Source organism: Hyperoodon ampullatus (assembly GCF_949752795.1).
Source record: "Hyperoodon ampullatus genome assembly, chromosome: 9".
In the NCBI taxonomy this organism is placed as follows: domain Eukaryota; kingdom Metazoa; phylum Chordata; class Mammalia; order Artiodactyla; family Ziphiidae; genus Hyperoodon; species Hyperoodon ampullatus.
Window position 1 is genome coordinate 15835536 of NC_136922.1, and position 23712 is coordinate 15859247.

The following is a 23712-nucleotide window of genomic DNA, read 5'->3' on the forward strand; positions in this document are numbered from 1 at the left end:
CCCAGGCTTTTAAAGACCTGCACTATATGTTTAAAATGAAGAGATAACGAAATAGTGTAAAGTACGAGCAAGACTAGGACCAGTTCTGTAACATAAGAACGTATCCGGCAATGTGGGCTTGAAAAGCACATTCCATTTTAGATTCCTAACCTGATAAAGCACTGCAGGTTTTTTTTTTTTAAAGTATGGGAAGAAAAATCCACGGAGAAAAGAAATGAGATCATTCTTCTATAGTGTACTTGATTTCTGTCGGACCTAGGAATAAAGCATCATGAGGGGTAAGTTAAAAGTAGCTGCACATTCCAAGACTGTTTCTGGGCCTGAGCACTGATAATTTAACACGTCACGTAAAGCTCATCTTGGACAAAATATAAATAGATAAAATGACATTCCTAAAGAAAGTCTTCACTTGTGACCTATCGGACAGCAGAGAGATGAGAGGGGACAGTCACATTCAGTCTGACTTTCTAAAACTAAGTTCCATCCACCTAATCTCATCTGATCTCTTGTGACAGAGTGACAGCGCCCTCAAACCCCTCTATTTGAAAATCCCTTCTTTCTGGCATTTGGCCTCTTTTGTCCCACAAACTCAAAGCTGTAGAGACTGATTAACTCCTGATGTAACCAAGAAAAACCCTCCTCTAGAACAATAGCACGTGATGAACTATTTTACTGTCTATCAACTTGATACTGATGTTGAGGCATCCTTCTTCTAATTGTCTTTCGGTCTCACTGGAAAAACGTGGACAGTCAGAAACGTCCCACATTTGTCATAAGCTCTATGTGGTTTCAGAAGTCCCAGGCTTTCTCTGCCCAGGCTTAGATTCACTCTTTGAGAGTCCTTTCTCATAAATGTTGTGTAAAAAGGATCTAATGGTCGGGACTTCCCTGGTGGCGCAGTGGTTGAGAATGTGCCTGCCAATGCACGGGACACGGGTTGGAGCCCTGGTCCGGGAAGATCCCCGGAGCAACTAGGCCCGTGAGCCACAATTACTGAGCCTGTGCGTCTGGAGCCTGTGCTCCGCAACAAGAGAGGCCGCGATAGTGAGAGGCCCGCGCACAGTGATGAAGAGTGGCCCCCGCCTGCCACAACTAGAGAAAGCCCTCGCACAGAAACAAAGACCCAACACAGCCATAAATTAATTAATTAATTAAAAAAAAAGAAGAAAAACATTAAAAAAAAAAAGATCTAATGGTAACATTGTTAATGACAAACACATGAACTCTACCTTTAGTCCTCAAATTTCAGCATTCAAGTTTGAAGCAAATGCAAAACTAATTTGGGCTTAGTTGTACCTCAACAGTAACATCATATCTGATGAATTTATTAAACCAAAACCCAAGAGGCAAAGAAAGGAAAAACGGTGGGATTCACACACTCACTGGAAAAGCTGACTTGGGGGTCATTATCCACGTTGAGTCTGAAAAACTACATCTAGTGTATATTCAGAGTACTATGGTTAAATGTTCTCTAGATGGAAGGAAGATGGTGGGTGTCGATTCTGCCCTTTCCTTTGGGGTTGATCAAAATGAAAGATGCTGTTTTGTGGAGGAATAAGGGCCTGAGATGGTGCAGGGCCTTCCCACGCCCTCCCCAGACTGCCCCCGGCCCATGCCCACGCTCCCCAAGGCCTCCTCAGGATGAAGACTATGAAATACTCCTTTGGTCTCGCATGAAAGACTTCTTTCTTATAGGAAGTGCATACTTCAGGAAGAAGGATTGGATTTTACCAAGAGAAGTTAGTGCTTCAGGCAGTAAATCTGTCAAAGGCCATAATTCCAGGATAGAGAAACCAATCGTAATTACAAACACCCAGTAGCCCGTAAACCCCTTCCAGGTGACCAATCACACTCCTTGGAACTTATCCCCATACCAACCACATACCATTTTCGGATTGCCACCAGATCTTAAGACGGTTTGGAGCAAATGTCGTGACCACATTTTCAATGAGATGACTGTCAGGGTTCAGGGTTTCATGATAAGGATCTTGTGAATTGCATATGAAGCATTTTTTGTCCTCCTGAAAGCAAAGTCAGCTCTATGAGTCTAGGAAGCAATCGCGCACGCGCACACACCAAAATCAAGCCCACAATACAAAAACCCAACCTACTTGCTTCAAGAAAAATGCATGTGCCAAAATTACTTAAATGGCCTGTCATATGTCTTTCACTTTTTAACTTAACTGAGTATGAAATACTCCTGAAATTTTCCTCTTCTCTTGCAACTTCAAGGTCAAAAGTAGAAGGCATTGTTTCCACAAGCTATTAATTTAATCAAAATGAAAGTTCTAGGCTTAAGTCTTAATCTCAGTGAATACCTGGAGAAGTTTACTCTTACAGCAAACTGCAGAGGAGGTTTTAGAGAATTTTTGCTGACATAAAGCAAACTGAAAATAAAAAGAGAACAGTTCAATTGGCCTGATTTTCGAAAACCTATATAAAGCAGAAACCAAGTATTAGGCAGACATATTTAAGAAGCTTTGGGAACTACAGATAAAGATTTCTTAGCTTCTCCTCTGCCCCAGCAGTGAATTCGCAGCGGCAGCGAGCAGGCTAGCCTACAAACTGCTCAGAATATCCAGGAAGAGGACACCAGACTCTCATGTTGGGAGCACTGAAAACTGGGACCAATTCAAAGAACACCAAATTGGACACGAACTGAAAATATACTTTAGGTTTTAGAGTAGCTTTGAACTTCTCTCTTCTCATTTTCCTTTCCCCTAAAATGGGGGTCACAGCCAAAAGAGACCTCTTTGCACTCCATCACCGTGAATTATAAACAGTGTCACTTAAAGTTCCCTTTTCCACATAAGGTTTTGCTCTCTAAGATTTTCTGAAATGCATATTATTCTTAGCTCTGAAAGTGACACTGAGATGGAAATCTATAGAGACCCACACACATCTTACAAACATTTAAGCAAGGGTGGTATTCTTATAAGGACAGTATCAACTGACTGTACTTTTTATGTTTGTATTTATTTAGCTAGCTATTACTTATCACCTTCCTCCCAAAAGGATTTAGAGACTGGCAAGATGTACCAACTAGAAAACAGAAGCCAGAAGTCAGGAATACAATGGGACCCTAGACAAAATACTTACGCTTCCTGCCTCAATTTTTGACCTGTTCAACGTCTGAGAGAAGTACACACCCAGTGCCTTTCTTTAGGCTCTAATATCTGTGAAGACTGCTCCACAATTTCATGGCTAATCACATAAACCAGGGAGTCTGGCTCTACTTGCTTTTAAGGCAAATAGTCCAATTCTCATTCTGGTCAAAGCTGTTTTCAGGACCTGGTGATTCATTTACAGGATGTCCTGGCCTTGGAGGTAAATGTTAGCATAATATTTTAGGTAAAATTTACATGTTAATATTAGAAAAGGTAACATCAACTGCCTTCAGTAACTTGTAGCCAAGGAAACTAATACTGGAGAACAATTACCAGAACTTAAAAAAAGTTTAATTATAGCCTCCCTTCTAATCAGGAGGAAGCAGTCTAGACATCTCCGTATAAACCTGGAAGCAAGTAAGTGGAATCCACTTTACCACATTCCTTTGGTTTAATTTATCGGGTCTCCAGAATGGGCTCTCCTTCTGCTTTGTAAACGTGACTCCACTTGAAGGCATCTGCCTGCAAACCACACGGTATTCTGACCCACTCCTGAAGGGCAGATCTGCAGGTGGGTGCAGTGACCAAGTTTAGAGCAAGTGGCTTGGCACTTGCCCTGCGCAGGAGACTAAGCCCTTATGCTGTCTTTAGAGGCCAGAGATACATGCCTCCCTTTTCAAAATCAAGGAAAGGGATTCTGATTCTGGGTGGTTTATGCTTTGTGTCTTCTTTTAAAATTAGTTTTATTAAAAACGTGACCTTTGGGGTTTCCCTGGTGGCGCAGTGGTTGAGAGTCCGCCTGCCGATGCAGGGGACACGGGTTCGTGCCCCGGTCCGGGAAGATCCCACATGCCACGGAGCGGCTGGGCCTGTGAGCCATGGCCGCTAAGCCTGCGCGTCCAGAGCCTATGCTCCGCATCCGGAGAGGCCACAACAGTGAGAGGCCGGCGTACCGCAAAAACAAAACAAAACAAAAAACGTGACCTTTGAAAGCTAGGATCTGGGTCTACTTTTAGAAACAGATAACACTCAGAAATTTCATTTTGGTCCTCCTCTATCAGGTACCATGGCAACCAGGGCATTTTGAAAAAGGAAGCATCTGATTCTCCTATCTAACAGAAGTAGATGGGAACAGCACCATATGAGGAGACAAAAACATTGGAGTGTTTTTCTCCATGACGGGAGTGACCTTGCAAGGTGTCTGTCAGTGCTGGAATACTCTTTATCCAAGTGAAAGATTTGGGAAAAGCCCAAGATCACCACTCAGTATATAAAAAAGAAGAGGTTAAACCACCTTTTATATACATTTCCAAAGAGAAAAGGATTAAAAAACAAACCAAACCAGCAAACAAAAAACGAGACACGGGTCTTTTAGACGCCCGGGTCTTTTAGAGGTCAGGGCTTGGGGGCAGGGGCCACCAGATCTGTCTGCAGCCCTGCCTTTCCACACTGACTGTAGCCGCGGCAGGAAATGTTTGGCGGATGCAACTGTGCAAACTGTGAGCCACCGCAGTGCAAAAGGGTGAGAGCTACCAGCCTAATCCCGGGACTCCCTGGCTGCGGCGCTTCCTATCTGGATCGCTGGCAGGATGCGGAGTCCCCTGGGCCTTCCCCTTCGGTCTGGACTGGAGGCGGCGCGCGCAGAGCCTGGAGCCATCTCTCCTCTCACCTGGAGGTGGCTGACGATACAGTACGGCTCGGGTTTGTACAGCCCGCAGGTCGAGGTCACCGAGAGCTTCTGGGCTCGGCCGATGAGAAGGTCGCCGGTGGCCGGGTAGCAGCTGCCCTCGGCGCAGCCGTAGCTGAACTCGGGTTCTTGAGCACTCACTTGGGCTCCGCACAGGGCTATGGAAAGGGTCAGGCGACAGGGTAGGGCACAAGCAGGGAGCGGGCCCCAGCAAAGGGAATAAGCAGGGGCGGAGAGAGAGTAGATTCAGAAAAAAAGCAGGATACACAGAAAAGAGACACAATGGGGAGATGAGCGAGGCCGGGAAGGCAGGACGTGGAGAGGAGGATTCAGACAGAAACAGAGACGCCAAGTTTGTCCAGAGCCGAGAGCATCACTCCCAGGAAGCCCACCTACACTCGTGCCCACCCTAATCTGCCCGGCAAGCAGATCCGGGCACTTCGACACGCCTGGACCTGGGCGCAGGGAGGCAGGCGGCCAAACGCCGCACACCCGTACTCGCGCACGTGTGTGTCTGTGAACCCGCGTGCACGCGGCAGCGTGTGTATCCTCGGCGTGACAGCGCGAGTGTGTGCGCGGAAATCTGTGAGCGTGCGGGCGCGTGAGTGTGTGTGCATGCGGGCGCTTCGCCGGGCGACGGGGGATGGTGGGGCTCGCGGGGGACGCCACTCTCCCGAGCGAGGGGCCGGTGGACAGTCCCTGCGGCTTTGGATTGGCTTCAACAATTCGTCATTCCGGGGACGCTCCCGGTCCAGCTGTTTCTGGCGCCATCCGGGGGCAAACAGCGATGGTTAATTAAAGCCACATGGCCCCAATCTGTTCCCAGGACGAAGCCTGCGCTCAGCTCGGGGCACTTTCCTGGAAAATGGGCTCCCGGAGAGCCCTCCACCCCAATAAGCCCGACCCCAGCGACGGACAGACCCACCGAGAAAGGGCCGGAGATGCAAAGCCCAGAGAGGCAGCCGCGGGAGCACCCGGAGCTCTGGCACAGCCCCCCGCGATGCAGTCGCCTGCGATCCTCGCACGCCGTCCCCGGCTACCACCCAGGGCGCTGGCGTTTAATCCCAGCGCAGAATTTCCACCGGGCCCCTCTCCCGATCCCCCAGGCTCCCCCGAAGCTGGGACCAACGGCTTGGTTTATTCTTTCCTCGCGTCCAAGCCCACGCCCTTCCCCCACCGTTTTCTCGGAATTACCTAAGAAACTGAACGCGAACATCTGGAGCCGCCCCATGGCCAGTCCCTGCAGCCGAGGGGACACAGCAGAGGACGGGAGGACACGGCCGCCGAGCCGCCGGCTCTTGTCCGCCGTCTTCCTTTCTGGAGAGGGGGAGAGGAAAAAAAAGGCAAATATTCAGGGAGAGAGGGGCCCTCGCATTTCCTGCCGCTCCCACGGAAGCGGGGGGATGGGGAGGGAAAAATCGCGCCGCCACTTTGTTCTCCTCACCCGGCGGGGCGAGCGCTCTCCCGACTCCTGGCAGCCCCGGAGCCCAAAGAAGGGAATTAGAAAGTTTCGCCCTGGGAGGAACCGAGGGTGGCGCCTCTGCTCATGCGCACTCGGGGAGCCGGGGCGGAGGGGGCGGGCGGCGGGCGGCCCCGACTTGGCGGGGAGGGGGTGAGGGCCAGGTCCAACCCTCCCCCGGCGCCTCTTTTGTTTTAAGGCCGCATCTGTGGACGCGGCGGGGCTGTGGCTCTTAACATTCCCTGCGCAAAGCTGCGGGGCGACCGCCGGGTGCGCGTCCCGAGGTGCGCAGGGCTGGGGCGGGAGGTGCTCGGATCGCAGGCTAGGAGGCGGGTCGGGACCCAAGGCGAGCTCCTGCATTTACATTTGTAAGGAGTGAGTCACGAAGAGGTGCCCAAGGCTATAAACTCTGGCACCCAGAGCTCCGGGAGGGCCGGTTAAACCCTTTAGAAAGAGGGTCGACCTGGCAGGTTTGCTCCTGAGAAAGCAGGGAAGCCCCCTGTATTGCTGAGCCCGGGCTGGGCGCCACCTCTGATGTCTTCATTCGAAGGAAGGAAAGTGCTCTTCGGTCGGCTGCCTTTGCGCACCAGCTCAGGACCTGCCTGGAGTCCCTGCTACCCAGGTGGCCACAGCATTGAATTACCCATCTAATTCTTTTTTTTTTTTTTTTAATCTACTTCTTACCTAAATCCAGACGTATGGCTCGAATTCCGGTAACTTCTCGAACGCCGCTCTTGGTAGTGATGCTTTTTTCCCATCTTATCGTGAAAGGGTCGACTCAGCCACGAAGCTGGAGGTCTCTCCTGAGACGCACTTGTCCACAACCTCCACAAAGCACAACCTCGCAAATTCTAGAGAGGAATTCCATGGTGTACAAATGGTGAGGTGTGCGAGCAAGCCTCTAACGTCGGGTCTCCAGCAGCATTGCGTGTGACCTGTCTGGTTAAATAAGGGGTAAATACACACTCACCCTTCTAGGGGTTGGAGAGGGAAGAGAGGCTGGTGGTGTGATTCTGCCAACCCTTCTGTGAATTAACCCAATTCTGCTGCCTTAGCAATGGCTGGAATCAGAGCTTGAGCTTTCTTTAGTCCGCTGGGCAAAAGTGTTCCCTGGAATGAGGAGAGTCGAGTTAGTTTAGCCCAGTCAGGAGATTTGGTTTCCTAATTAATCACCCCAGGGAGAAGCGTTTAAGTGGCCAGTTGGTCAGCTTTTAACTTAGTTGCAATGAAATAGGGCCCAGGGAAGTTTAATCATTAGACCATAGAGTAAGCTGCTTTGTGAGTTTATCTACATCCTTTCCATGGAGGGAGGCCTTAGGTCTCGGTGATACATTAATTATTCACCAAATCAAGACTTGCCCTGCTGCAGCCTCTGGAGATTTTTGCCTCTACCTGATGTTCAGGATCCTTGGTGCTATCTGGGCAGCCCTGAACACTGAGAAAGCGGGTGCCTTTGCGACGGTCTTCATATTGTGAATGGAAGGTCTTCAGAACTTAAAAAAAAAGATTCCCAAGCAAATGTCTTCTCCCTTTGTGGAACTTTTGATACCCTGGGCCAAAGTTGCTTATTACAATTTTTCATCCATACAAGTTGCAGGCAGCGTTCGGTTCTGCCTCTTTTGGGGAAACTGGCCTCTGCTCTCACAGCAGCTGACCCCTCCCTGCTACTTGGCAGTTCTGTCTGTTGCCGGTCAGTGTCCTCTCCCAGAGGGCAAGCACCCTCAACACTCTCTTAAAGCCCCTCTGTGTGCCTTAACACTTCACCTACAGTGGTAAACTTACCATTACTGAAAAAATTAGATTTGTTGGTTTTTGTTTGTTTCTGCATGCATATATTCTGACCACTCCCTCTATGAATGTGTCCGTCTCCGTTCCCACCTTTATCTTTTGTACTTCTGGCCTGGAAAGTGTGCCCTCATCTCACCTCCTGAGAGCAATGCTCTCTCACACACAAACCTGCTCTATTCCCCCATCTTAAGAGGGAAAAATAAAAAAAATTAAAAAGCTTTATTCTCCACACCCCTCTACTACTTTCCTCCCTTTGACTTCACAGCTCAGGTTCTTAAAAGGATAGTCTGCACTCACTTTTGTTTCCTCCTGGTTTCTCCTCCATCCCATTGGAATGTGGCTTCCGTCTCCACCACTGGTCTCCGTAATGACCACCAACCCTCTAACTGCCAAATGCAATGGACGGTGTCCCTATTTGATCATTTTGTGGCATGTGTTCCTCACGATTCCTCCCTTAAGACATTTCCTTGGCTTCCAGGACACAATTCCCTCTGAAAATTTCCCACAGGACTCTGACTCCTCCCCCCAACCCCCTTTTCTCTCTCCCTCTCTGATCCCTTACACATTAATGTTCCTGAAGGTTCCATTTCCAGCTTCTTTCTCCTCTACACCCTTTCATCCACATCCTGGGGCTCTACCACCTTGGCATGCCCCACATGGATGACTCTAGCATGTACCTTGCTTAGGATTTACATCTAATTTCTAACAGCCTATTGACCATCACTACTTTGATGACCCATAGGCACATGGGCTGCAAAACTGAACTCATCCCTCCACCCATCTCTTCTGCTTCCAGTTGCAGTTACTAATACCATGATCCGCCCCCCACCCCCCCGCCACCGTAGCTGAATGCAGAAACCTGGGAACAGGACAGACCATACGATTCACAGGACCCAGTACAAAAGGAAAACGAGCACGTGGGGCTCCTCATTCAAAAATTATCAGTGATTTCAAGATGGTGCCAGTAGGGACTCTTCTGAGTGGGAGGCCCTGTGAGGCTGCATGGATCATATATCCTTGAAGCCAGCTCAGCCTGGGAATCACACTGGACATTTCTGTCTCCTTCACCTCCTCCCTTCATCAGGTCCCATCATTTCTACTCTAGTGGCAACTAGCCATCATGTCCCCATCACTCCAACCTCATCACGCTGCCTTAGTTCAGTCTCTGCTCACATCTGGTCTGAAAGCCAGCAGGAGCCTCCTGGCTCGTGTTCCTACTGCCAAACTCTTCCCTTGTCCAGCCTAACCCTCTGTAACACTGCCGGAAGGATTTTTCAGAGGCACAACTTTGATCACATCACTACTTCGTTCAAAAGCGTTCAACGGTTTCCCCCTGCCTATGTTAACCTCCTGAAGTTCCCTAGACATACTCCTTATATTTTACCTTCATTTCTCCGCTACATGGACCCTCCTTGACCTTATCAACTTAGGGAGCTACCGCACATCTTCAAGGCTTCTACTTAAACATGACTTCCTCTCCTCCCTCTTCTCCACTCCCAGCTCTGTCTACCGACACCTTGTAAAAGCCTGTTACAGCATACATGACATAATCTTGTAACTATTTGTTTATGCCCTTATCTCCCCCAATAGACAGTGAGACAAATACCATCATCGTGTAACATTCCTTTGTGCATAAACATTGTCTCATGGGACATGGGGCACATCTTAGGTGCTCAATAAATGCTTCTGGAATCAACGTAAATCAAGACTTGTCTCCATGTTTTAAAAACCTTCTTAAATCTTAAATATCTACTTTTGCCTAACAAATTTCCAGTCCAAGACAAAAGACTTGGCCTTGGTACTTGGCCACCAGACTTGAGTTCACTTTAGGAATGCTTCCCAATTTCACTGCTGAACAAATTCTTTCTCTCTGTTATATTTCATTCAACTTCCTCTGATTTCTGAAGATGTTACAGTTTAGGAGGAATGCATCCCTTTTGCTAGTGAACCCTAACAATGCTTTACTCCTGCTGACAGGGGCCTCTTGTCCCTGAACTTACTTACTTGGCACTACGTGCTTCAGCGGAAGGCAGTCTCACTGGAGAGTTCTACAGCAGTTCTGAATGGCAGATGGGATTGCCAGCTGTTGGCTGTTCCATCTCAAAAGAATGTGTGACAGTTGTCGCCCTGAGGCATTGTTTTTGTTCAAAAAAAATCCAAGACGTGCTTTCAAGATTACCTTTCTCAGGACTTCCCTAGTGGTGCAGTGGTTAAGAATCTGCCTGCCAATGCAGGGGACACGGGTTCGACCCCTGGTCTGGGAAGATGCCACAGAGCAACTAAGCCCGTGCGCCTAGAGCCCGCGCTCCACAACAAAGAGAAGCCACTGCAATGAGAAGCCCGCGCACCACAATGAAGAGTAGCCCCCACTCTCTACAACTAGAGAAAGCCCACATGCAGCAACAAAGACCCAACGCAGTGAAAAAGAAATAAAATTTTTAAAAAAGATCACCTTTATCATCTTAGAATGCCACCTATGTGTCTCATTTTAAATTCTTGGGTTGACAGTGAAACAAGGACATCACATTCTAGACTTTGATCATTAGGTCCTAAAACCCGGCTATTTACTTAACGCTGTTCTCATGAAAATTACTAGGTTTTTGCTGTTTTGAAAATTAGACTTAAGTGTACTTTGCAAGCTTCAGAATTCATCTAGAAAAGTAGGTTCGATGACTAGTAAATTTCAGGACAAAAGTCACAGTACCTTCTACATACTTATAATATGCAGGATAGTCATTTGTAGTTTTGAGTGTCCTCCCCCCACCCAAATCCCCGGGAGCTCTTTGAGGGTGAGGACTGTATTTTAGTGGAATTTGTATTCCCATAAGTTGGCAGAGTTTCTGGTATACTGTACACTCAATATCTACTTGTTGGATGGATAGCTAAAATTGAATAACCCTTACTTATAGCCATTTAGAGAGCATACAGGATTATTACTGTCACCAGTAATATAATATGGAAAACATCAGGGGCTGAGTCAGGCAGTTTCAGTCTGGGACCCACACAATAGAAACTGCTGCTTGGGCTTGCATTAACATCCCTTTATCAGGAAACAGCTCCTAGATTTGAGGTGACTAGTCCTTCCACATTTTCAACCCACATCACTGGAAGAGGCTCATCCCTCCATGGGCTCCAGGCTAATCAGTGCATTTCCATTTCCCTCTTCCCAGTAATGGGTTCAGGGATGGGTATGCAACTTAAGATTTCCAGTTAGGGTGACTTGTGGGATTTTTTTAAAATAAATTATTATTATTATTATTATTATCATTATTTATTTTGGCTGTGTTGGGTCTGTTGCTGCGCGCGGGCTTTCTCTAGTTGCGGTGAGCTGGGGCTACTCTTCATCGCGGTGCACGGGCTTCTCATTGTTGTGGCTTCTCTTGTTGCGGAGCATGGGCTCTAGGTCTGCAGGCTTCACTAGTTGTGGCACATGGGCTCAGTAGTTGCGGCTTGCGGGCTCTAAAGCTCAGGCTCAGTAGTTGTGGCGCACGGGCTTAGTTGCTCCACAGCATGTGGGATCTTCCCAGGCCAGGGCTCGAACCCGTGTCCCTTGAATTGGCAGGCAGATTCTTAACTACTGTGCGACCAGGGAAACCTGACCTGTGGGATTTTTGTGGGAGTTACTGGAATTTTCATGGGAGAGAAGAATACCTTTCTCTCTAGACTTGGAGTTATATGGATGTCTGCCTGGAACTAGTAGAGGCTGCTTGAGATTGGGGCCAACACAGAGGAAAGCAGAACTAAGGGATGCAATAGGACAAATCCTTAAGGATCACCTTGGATTATCTTGATCCAGCTATGCCTGAAGCCAGAAGATATTACCTTAGCCAATAAATTTTTCTGTATATGTAGTATAAGAGAGTTATAAACCTTTTCTGTTTTTAGCCTGAGACTGGGAGGTTTTTGTCTTCTGTTTTAACTGCAACATAACCTAATTTATCTTGACTGGTTCTGGCAGGTTTTTATCAACATGGTCTTAAAAATAGTCACCTGTCTATTCTTGGATATCTCAAAAGCAATGTCACAAGTGAGAGAGTACCCAAGTCAATACTTGAGTGTTTTAAGATAGTCACTAAAATAGGTGTAGGCAGGCCTCATCCACGCTCTTTACAGGTTTTCTGCAAGGTTGCACACACATTGCATTTCACCTCCCAGTAAGCAGCAAGATGATAGTTTAGATCCAACAGGAGATGGGTAGAAACAAAGTTCCTCCCTATCTATGCCCATGAATTCCAAGGTTTTTTTTTTTTTTAATTTCTAACCTATATTTAACATGAATGCCATAGAAACACCCTAAATGGGGCAAGCCCTCTCAGTTCATTGTTTGTGGATTTTTAACTTCTGGTTGCTAACCTCATTTAAAAATGAGTAGGACCTCAGGGCCTCCCTGGTGGCGCAGTGGTTGAGAGTCCGCCTGCCGATGCAGGGGATACGGGTTCGTGCCCCGGTCTGGGAGGATCCCATATGCCGCGGAGCGGCTGGGCCCGTGAGCCATGGCTGCTGAGCCTGCGCATCCGGAGCCTGTGCTCCGCAACGGGAGAGGCCACAACAGTGAGAGGCCCGCGTACCACAAAAAAAAAAAAAAAAAAAAAAAAAATGAGTAGGACCTGGTGGCGCAGTGGTTGAGAGTCCGCCTGCCGATGCAGGGGACACGGGTTCGTGCCCCTGTCCGGGGAGATCCCACATGCCACGGAGCGGCTGGGCTGGTGAGCCATGGCCACTGAGCCTGCGCATCTGGAGCCTGTGCTCTGCAACGGGAGAGGCCACAGCAGTAAGAGGCCCGCATACCACACACACAAAAAAATGAGTAGGAGAGATTAATGTCTGAGGTTGGGCTAGGGAACCTCAGGAAAGCTCTGACAATTAAAAAAAAATTAGATTTATAGCAGAATTAACTGAAATTTAGTCAATTAAACCCCTTAAGACTTGAATACTAATCATGAGCCCAAGTTTCATTTTTCTGGCGTATCCTATCTTTACCTTCATTCATGAGTGCCCTAACTAAAGAAGGGAAGTAAGAATTTAAAAAAATACAAATACTTGCCAATTCACAGGTAAGACTTAAGGCCTTCGAAAGTAAAGGCTTTTGTTTCTCTGGTTAGCTTTTGTCACCTATAATAGTTACATTCAAACATTTTTATTTGTATAATTGGAAGTTTAAGCAATGACTACAACTATTTACTATAGAAATACTTAAGATATTTTATATAAGATACTTAGACAAAAACACATTGGCATCTAAAACTTAAAGTGTAGGACTTCCCTGGTGGCACAGTGGTTAAGAATCCGCCTGCCAATGCAGGGGACACAGGTTCGAGCCCTGGCCCGGGAAGATCCCACATGCTGTGGAGGAACTAAGCCCGTGCGCCGCAACTACTGAGCCTGAGCTCTAGAGCCCACGTGCCACAACTACTGAACCCCGCACGGTAGAGCCTATGCACCACAACAAGAGAAGCCACCACAATGACAAGCCCACGCACCACAACGAAAAGTAGTCCCCGCTGGCTGCAACTAGAGAAAAGCCCACATGCAGCAATGAAGACCCAATGCAGCCAAAAATAAATAAATTAAAAAAATTTTTTTTAATGAAGTGCATTAAGACTGCTTTTTTTTTTAATGTTTATTGAAAGTCACCAATGGCAAATTGAGTAGGCAACTAACACTCAGTGGTTGATGGTTACTAAGTCTTAGAAAAACTTTCCTTAATTAAAAGAAAGCTCATCTCTTATAGCAATCCACCTAAAATTGTATTTTCAAGATTATGTTGAAAATTTTATCTTAGCTGGTAGTGTTACGTCCTCAGCTTTTTAAGGATGCTGAAATTCAGCACTAGCCAGGAGGAAAAAAAGGACTTTCTGTATTCCAATATTTTAATTTTTTTAAATCCACCTTTACTCTTTTAAAAAAAATCCAGAGTCTGTCTTTCTCCATTTGAAAGGTCAAGTTCAGCTCCTACTGAGCCTCTGAAGTCCTTGCTGCATCTCCCTGTGAGTTCCCATACTTGGCACTTAGTGGGTCCTTAGGAAATGCTTATTGAATGAAAAAGCGCTTCTTGTTTAGTCTATATTTTGAACCTAGCAAGGTTCAGGCAATATCTTTGTACCAGAGGCTCGAAGCGATAGTCTAATCTACTCGCTGGCTGCAAACCTTTCTCATAGTTCTGGGTTGTTAATTATTACATAGAGTGATCCAGGAAACTAGATTTAATTAGCAAGTTAAATGTTCCACTAATATTCATGGCTTGTACTAGGAACAGTTTCTAGTTCTCAATCCAGTAATTTTACCTTGGGAAAATGGGATCTTTGCTCTGAGCACATCTCAGAAGTGATGGAAATGCTAGTAAAAGCCATCTCCATTCTCAAAGAGATGCAGTGTTGCCTCATCTCCCCCAACCACTACACCCTTGGCTTTCTAGACGCATTAACGCCACGACTGCAGTTCCTCTAAAGGAATAAGCCTGCTCTTCTGGAAAGAGAGCATTTATTTCATTATGGTTGTTGTACTGCTGCCGCCAAGGCTGCTAATCAGATTTAGGAAAGCCAGCCCACCCAGAGCACAGTGGCTGTGTTTTTTTATCACATCAGAGACAAGTCAGCACTAGGTCTCACCCCAGGATTAAATGCCGTCTCACATATTGGGCTGTTTGCCAGACAAAGAAGTTGTAGCATGTGTCTGCCCTTTTCAAAATGGCTAGTAAAATGCTGCCATCAACCTCGGGGACTGCATAATTTCTCAGGGATTCTATTTGGAAATCATGGAATATGGAGCTGACAATCGAGTCATCGACTCTGAGGACGTTTTAATCCAGGTGGTGATAATCCCCACTACTTTGTTGACCTTTGACTCTGGCAACTCCCACATCTGCCTAATTAGTACCTTAAGCCTTAGCAGTGACATATCTCTTATTCTTTAAGATTTCTTGAGCATTTACTATGTGCCAAGCTCTGCTATGTACTAATGGTGTATATTCTACATTTTGAGGAGGCCAGGATTGTCTTAGTTGTACATGCTATTGGTAAAGATCAGCAAGGGGTAAAGTCTAAGATGAAGGAAGAACATTACAGTTCTCTATTTTTGTAAACATATACACATGAGTAGACAATGATAAAGTTCTAGATGGAGGCACAGCAAACAGATAATAGTGGGTAACTTGAAGGAAAATACAGGGATTGTATTTGGGATGGGAGTTAAAGGGAACTTCTGCCTTATCTGTCATGTTTTAACTTTGTTTTAAGTAAGGAGACTATTTGTGTACAACTGGTATAATTAAAAACAAAAAACAGAACCAAAAGTCTGTTTTGAAGAACAAAATGTTATATTTGGAATGAAGTGTGCTATAAATGTTGACGAAATCAGGGTTCTTAACTTGAAATATAAATTCAAAGACCTACAGAATTAAAAGTCATTGTTTCTAGTCACTAATGAGTTTACTGAATAACATGACAAGGCTCTTAAGTTGGGACCATGTGAGTCACAATTCTGTGTGCCTCAGTTTCCTTATCTGTAAAAGGAGTGCAAAGTTCAGTTTCCTTAACTGGGAGTTTGGGATTAGCAGATGCAAATTAGTATATATAGGATGGATAAACAACAAGGTCCTACTGTATATTATATTCAATACCTTATAATAAGCCATAATGGAAAATAATATGAAAAAGAATATATATAACCGAATCACTTTGCTGTATAGCAGAAATTAACACACTGTAAATCAAAAATACTTCAAAAGATATTTTTTACAAGTTCAGGTGCCTTAGCACACTATACAGGCTCTTTCCAATCTGGCTCCAATACAATCTCTCTCATCTCTGCATTCTCAGGATATCAGTCTCCCACTAAGTCTCCGTATACTCACCAGTCCCCAAACCCAGACCCTGTTTTATGGCTCAGACTGTTCCTTCTGCCTGGAATGCCTCTCTCTCTTCTCTGCCAAGCCAGCTTTTACTTATGTTCAAAGTCTACCTCTGATGATACCTCACTTGTGGAAGCTTCTCAATGCCACTGCCCAGGTACAATACTTGGACATACCCCTATTGGAGAAGGCCTTGCTAGATTGTTCTAGGACAGATGTGCCAATCATGAGGTCATGCACACCCTCTCTCCTACTCGCTGCTGTACCCCCAACACCAGCACGGCACAGAGCACATTGTAGGTGTATAATGAGTATTAAGGAAATAAATGGTTAGTGCACGAATAGATTCTGTGTGGGTTGAATTCCAAGTGCCTTCAGAGCATCCTAATTTCCCCAGCACTGAGCACAAACCTCATCAGGTATCTGTTTCATGCATTTGTTCAGTAAACAACTGGCACTATGTCCATTGCGCTTTTTGGGGAGAAATCATTCCCAGGTAGTGCTTTAGTCAAAATGAGTCATACTCAATACATATTAGTACTTTAAAAGAGCATATAGTACATTTCATTTTATACCATGGGAAATAAACAAAAGTGAACAGTTTCTGATTTAGATATATGAAGGATTAATCAATATACAGTATTAACATACACTTGCTCTGTACTATTATGTGGAGAATGTAAACCTACACAAGGATAACCAAGAAGTGACTACACTTTCACAATCACGTGAGAAGCTGCGAGGTGGTGATGATATGGTTAAGTCAATGTCCCCAAGTCTTACCTGTAATCAAACTCACGAGGGCACTAGTATAAGTGATTATGGGGAAGGTAAAATTGTGCCTTTCTGGAGGGCAATCTGAACAACGTATAAAATTTAATATATACATCAAATTGACTCTAGAAAAATATGTCAAATTAAGCATATAAAGATGTTTACACTATTGTAATGAGAAAAACTGGAAATAACCTAAAAGGTCCTCACTAGGGGATAAGTTAAGTAATCATGCTAGACCCCTGTAATGGGATACTCCATCGCCTAAAAAGATGGGACCTATTTCTATGATACAACTGAAGGAAAAAGTAGGCTTCAATTATGAAAAAAGTATACGTTATCATATTTCTTGAGATTAAAAAGAGGTGTCACCCAGGAATTATCTGTGTGTACAGCCCCAAATATTAGATGATAGTTCTCCTCTTTTTTCTCCATAATTAACATGTATAGCCCTTGTTCTAAAAAACCAAAATTAAGATAGCTTCCAGTATTTGCATTCCTGTGGTTGCATAAAAGACTGACTCTCCTTGTTTAGAAGTGAAGGTCATGTTAATAGACTTTACAACCTAGATGGAGATATTGGACAATGTTCATATCTCTAAGAAAAGGGTCAGTCTTCTGGCCAGCCAAGACTGAGGAAAAACAAATCAATCTTGCAGACATCCCTTAAAATATGCAGGTACTCCATAAAAACTTGAGTTTGAGTTCAGTAGGAAGTGTCATGGTCTATCTGGGTTTGAATGCAGTGTTACAACAGCCATGATTAATTTTTTAACCACTTCCTTTGCTCCTATGTTCTAATCAAAATATGGTAAGCTGCATTCACAGTTAAAAGTAGATTTTTCTTAGAGTGTGTTTATGTCAAAATTTAAATCTTTAAGATTGTCTGTATATTAAATGTGCCTCCCATAGTAGGGTGAAAGAAAATTGAGTTTAAGTAGAAAATTTAGTATACATATTTTTCTGTATCTGCTGTTTAGCATGTATGATGGTGGTCTAGAGAGTTGAGGAACAGAACTGGGATTTTTTTTTGGCCATGTGGCATGTGGGATCTTAGCTCCCTGACCAAGGATAAAACCTGTGCCCCTTCAGTGCAAGTGTGGAGTCTTAACCACTGGACTGCCAGGGAACTGGGATTTTAAAAATAAAAAATTGTAACTTAACATATCAATCATATCTAAATAGATTGACGTTTTTACATTTATTCATAAGAAATGTTATACTTCCTCTTTCCAAATGAAAGCAATTGTTCCCTTAATCCTGAATATTTGGTTTTTCCCATTCATATCTTGCCTTTCCTAGATGAGTCATAATGCAGTTACGGCCAACAAAAAGCTAAACCTGAAGGTCATAAGATCCTAAGTGTTTATCTTTAGATATGGAATGTTTATACAACTTCTCCAAGATTTGAGCATCTTCCCATGGTATGAAACCCTGGAATCCTCACACACTAGTTTGGTTGCTAGATTTTTCGGGCTCCACTTAACTTCCATTTCTACTCCTTTTAAGAATGTTCACAGTATGGTGATAACTTTAATAGGCTCAATTAACTGAGAATCAAGAAAAAAAAGACATTGAATAGTAAAAGGATATGAACATGTAAAAGAGGACATCAGGAGAGCAAGAAAATGCAGATTTTTTTTTCCTAGAATGTGTTTGAGCCTATATGACTACCAGTCAAAAGCAAGTAAAGATAGGAAGGGGTTAATATAATTGAAAACAGGGTAATCACAAATCAGAAACATACAATAGATTCACAAAAACGAAAAAGATGACAACGTGAATCAAACCAAAAAAAGAAAAAGAAGAAAAAGGGACAAAGAAGAAACATAATAAAATCAATGGGAAGACAAGGTTTAAAATGGCAATAAATACATATCTATCAATAATTACCTTAAGTGTCAATGGACTGAATGCTCCAGTCAAAAGGCAGAGGGGCGGATTGGATTAAAAAAAAAAGAGCCTACAATATGCTGCCTACAAGAGACCCAACTTAGGGCAAAGGATACACAGAGATTGAAAATGAGGGGATGGAAAAGGACATTTCATGCTAATGGAAATGACAAGAAAGCAGGGGTCACAATACTCATATCAGGCAAAACAGACTTTAAAACAAAGGCCATAAAGAAAAAGAAGGACACTATATAATAAAAGGATCAATACAAGAAACGGACTTTACACTCATCAACATATATGCACCTAATATAGGAGCACCCAAATACATAAAACAAATACTAACAGACGTAAAGGGAGAAATCGATGGGAATACAATAATAGTAGGAGACTTTAAAATCCCACTCACATCAATGGACAGATCTTCCAGACAGAGGATCAATAAGGCAACAGAGATCCTAAATAATACAATAGAACAGTTAGACTTAATTGGTATTTTCAGGGCATTACATCCAAAAAACCAGAATACACATTGTTTTCAAGTGCACATGGACCATTCTCTAGGATTGACTATGTATTAGGGCACAAAACAAGCCTCAACAGACTTAAGAGTAGAGAAATTATCTCAAGAATCTTTTCTGACCACAACCGCATGAAACTAGAAATCAAACACACACACACAAAAAAAAGAAACGAGAATAAAATGATTACATGGAGACTAAACAAAATGCTACTAAAAAACCAATGGGTCAACAATGAAATCCAAGAGGAAATTACAAAATGCCTTGAGACAAATGACAATGAAAACACAACCATACAAAATCTATGGGATACAGCAAAAGCAGTCCTTAGAGGGAAGTTCACAGCAATACAGACCTTCCTCAAAAATAAGAAAAATCTCAAATAAATATAACCTACCACCTAAAAGAATTAGAAAAAGAACAAACAAAACATAAAGTCAGCCAAAGGAAGGAAATAAAGATCAGAGAGGAAATAAGTAAAATAGAGATTTAAAAAACAATAGGAAAAAATCAAAACCAAGAGCTGGTTCTTTGAAAGGGTAAACACAATTAGCAAACCTCTGGCCAGGCTCACCAAGAAAACAGAGAACCCAAATAAAATAAGAAATGGAAAAGGAGACATAACAACCGATACTACAGAAATAAAAAAAACCATAAGGGAATACTATGAACAATCATAGGCCAACAAATTTGACAACCTAGAAGAAATAGATAACTTTCCAGAAACATACAGCCCACCAAAACTGAATCAAAAAGAAATAATTTGAACAGACTGATCACTAGAGGTGAAATAGAATCTGTAACTTAAAAACTCCCTACAGGGCTTCCCTGGCGGAGCAGTGGTTGAGAGTCTGCCTGCTGATGCAGGGGACATGGGTTCGTGCCCCGGTCCGGGAAGATCCCACATGCCACAGAGCGGCTGGGCCCATGAGCCATGGCCACTGAGCCTGTGCGTCCGGAGCCTGTGCTCCGCAACGGGAGAGGCCACAGCAGTGAGAGGCCCGCGTACCACAAAAAAAAAAAAAAAAAAAAAAACTCCCTACAAAAAAGTCTAGGACCAGATGGCTTCACAGGTGAATACTACCAAACATACAAAGAAGAACTTATACTTATTCTTCTCAAACTTTTCCAAAAAATTAAAGAGGGAGCACTCCCAAAGACATTCTATGAAAGCCACCATCATCCTGATTCCAAAACCAGAGAAAGGCACCACCAAAAAAGACAAAGGCAAATATTTCTGATGAATAAAGATGCAAAAATTCAGCAAAATTTTAGCACACTGAATCTGACGACCCACGAAAAAGATCCTACACCACGACCAAGTGGGATTCATCCCGAGTTCACAAGCATGCTTCAATATATGGAAAATCAATGTGATACATCACATAAGCAAAATAAAATACAAAAACCACATGATCATCTCAATAGATGCAGAAAAAGCATTTGACAAAATTCAACATTGATTCATGATTAACAAAAAAACTCTTGGGCTTCCCTGGTGGCGCAGTGGTTGAGAGTCCGCCTGCTGGTGCAGGGGATGTGGGTTCATGCCCCAGTCCGGGAGGATCACGCGTGCCACGGAGCGGCTGGACCCATGATCCATGGCCGCTGGGCCTGTGCATCTGGAGCCTGTGCTCCGTGGCGGGGGAGGCCACGGCAGTGAGAGGCCCGCGTACAGAAAAAAACAAACAAACAACTCTTACCAAAGTAGGTATAGAGGGAACATATCTCAACATAATAAAAGCTATTTATCACAAACCCATAGCCAATATAATACTCAATAGGGAGAAGCTGAAAGCCCTCCTGCTAAAATCTGGAACAAGACAAGGATGCCCACTCTCACCTCTCCTATTCAACACAGTATTGGAAGTCCTAGTCACAGCAATCAGAGAAGAAAAAGAAATAAAATTTATCCAAATTGGAAGTGAAGAGGTAAAATTGTCATTATATGCAGATGACATGATTCTATATATAGCAATCGTAAAAACTCCACACAAAAACTACTAGAACTGATCACTGAATTCAGCAAGGTAGCAGAATACAAGATTGACATACAGAAATCGTTTGCATTTCTCTACACCAACAATGAAATATCAGAAAGGGAATGTTAAAAATACAATATCTTTCAAAATCACACCTCCCAAAATAAAATACTTAGGAATAAACCTGACAAAGGAGCTGAAAGACTTATACACTGAGAACTATAAAACATTAATAAAGGAAACTGAAGATGATTCAAAGAAATGGAAAGCTATCCCATGCTCTTGGATTGGAAGAATTAATATTGTTACAATGGCCATACTACCCAAAGCAATCTACAGATTTAATGTAATCCCTACCAAATCACCCATGACATTTTTTCACAGAACTAGAACAAATAATCCTAAAATTTATATGGAAGCATAAAAGAACCAGAATTGCCAAAGCAATCCTGAAGAAGAAGAACAAAGCAGGAGGCATAACCCTCCTAGACTTTAGACAATACTACAAAGCCAGAGTAACCAAAACAGTGTGGTATTGGCACAAAAACAGACATATGGATCAACAGGACAGAAAAGAGAGCCTATGAATAAACCCACACCCCTACAGTTAATTAACCTTCAACAAAGGAGGCAAGAATATACAATGGGAAAATGACAGTCTCTTCAGCAAGTGGTGTTGGGACAGTGGACAGCTGCATGTAAATCAATGAAGTTAGAACACACCCTCTCACCATACAAAACAAATGAAACCACGATGGCTTAAAGACTTAACACATGACACCATAAAACTCCTAGAAGAGAACATAGGCAAAACATTCTCTAACATAAATCATACCACTGTTTTCTTAGGTCAGTCTCCCAAGGCTATAGAAATAAAAACAAAAATAAACAAATGGGACCTAATCAAACTTACAAGCTTTTGCACAATAAAGGAAACCATAAACAAAACGAGAAGGCAGCCTACAGATTGAGAGAAAATATATGAAAACAATGTGACCGACAAGGGTTTAATTTCCAAAATACACAACAAGCTCATACAACTTAACAACAAAACAACCCAACTGAAAAATGGGCACAAGACCTAAATAGACCTTTCTCAGAAAAAGACATACACAGGGCCAGTAGGCACGTGAAAAGATGCTCAAGGGACTTCCCTGGTGGCGCAGTGGTTAAGAATCCACCTGCCAATGCAGGGGACACGGGTTCGATCCCTGGTCCGGGAAGACCCCACATACTGGAGAGCAACTAAGCCCATGTGCCACAACTACTGAGCCTGCACTCTAGAGACTACGAGCCATAACTACTGAGCTCATGTGCCACAACTACTGAAGCCCATGTGCCTAGAGCCTGTGCTCCGCAACAAGAGAAGCCACTGCAATGAGAAGCCTTCACTGCAACAAAGAGTAGCCCTGCTAGCCGGAACTAGAGGAAGCCCGCACGCAACAATGAAGACCCAACGCAGCCATCAATCAATCAATAAACGTATTTAAAAAAAAAAAGACACTCAACATCGCTCATTAGAGAAATGCAAATCAAAATTACAATGAGGGGGGCTTCCCTGGTGGCGCAGTGGTTGAGAGTCTGCCTGCTGATACAGGGAACACGGGTTCATGCCCCAGTCCGGGAAGATCCCACATGCCGCAGAGCGGCTAGGCCCGTGAGCCATGGCCGCTGAGCCTGCGCGTCCGGAGCCTGTGCTCCGCAACAGGAGAGGCCACAACAGTGAGAGGCCCGCGTACCACAAAAAAAAAAAAAAAAAAAAATTTACAATGAGGTACCACCTCACGCCAGTCAGAACGGCCACCATTAAAAAGTCTACAAATAACAAATGCTGGAGAGGGTGTGGAGAAAGGGGAACCTTCTAACACTGCTGGTGGGAATGTAAGTTGGTACAATCATTACAGAAAATAGTACAGAGCTTTCTCAGAAAACTAAAAATAGAGTTGCCATATGATCTAGCAATCCCACCCCTGGGCATATATCCAGAAAAAACCATAATTTGAAAAGATACATGCACCCCTATATTCAGAGCAACACTATTCACAATAGCCAAGACATGCAAACAACCTAAATGTCCACTGACAGAGGAAAACATAAATAAGATATGGTACATATACACAATGGAATACTACTCAGCCATAAAACAGAAATAATGCCATTTACAGCAACATGGATAGACATGATCATACTAAGTAAATCAGAAAGAGAAAGACAAATACCATATAACACTTACATGTGGAATCTAAAATATGACACAAACAAACCTATCTATGAAACAGAAACACGGACATAGAGAACAGACTGGTGGTTGCCAACAGAGAGGGGGTTGGGGGAGGGATGGATTGAGAGGTTGGGGTGAGCAGATATGAGCTTTTATATACAAAATGGATAAACAACAAGGTCCTACTGTATAGCACAGGGAACTACATTCAATATCCTATGTAAACCATAATGGAAAAAAATAAAAGAAGAATGTATATATATGTATAACTGAATCAATTTGCTGTACAGCAGTAATTAACACAACATTCTATATCAACTATACTTTAAGAAAAAAAACATGGACTAATTTAGATATGCACTTTCACAGAAGTAATAATCTGGATGGCTGTTTGGTTATTACAGAGTCCTAGAAATTTTTATATCATATAG

The 23712-nt window shown here is 43.8% G+C and overlaps 1 protein-coding gene across 1 annotated transcript in view; it reads right to left on the reverse strand.

The window, feature by feature from the left end:
• Window positions 1-6025, reverse strand: part of LAMB1 (laminin subunit beta 1) — a gene marked incomplete at its 5' end in the record, with an annotated part of 73953 nt that extends 67928 nt beyond the window's left edge. The window contains 3 exons of the mRNA XM_079710922.1: window positions 1886-2021; window positions 4777-4952; window positions 5989-6025. Coding sequence (XP_079567048.1) covers window positions 1886-2021; window positions 4777-4952; window positions 5989-6025 — 349 coding nt within the window. The remainder of the gene's footprint in view (window positions 1-1885; window positions 2022-4776; window positions 4953-5988) is intronic.
• Window positions 6026-23712: the final 17687 nt, after the last annotated feature.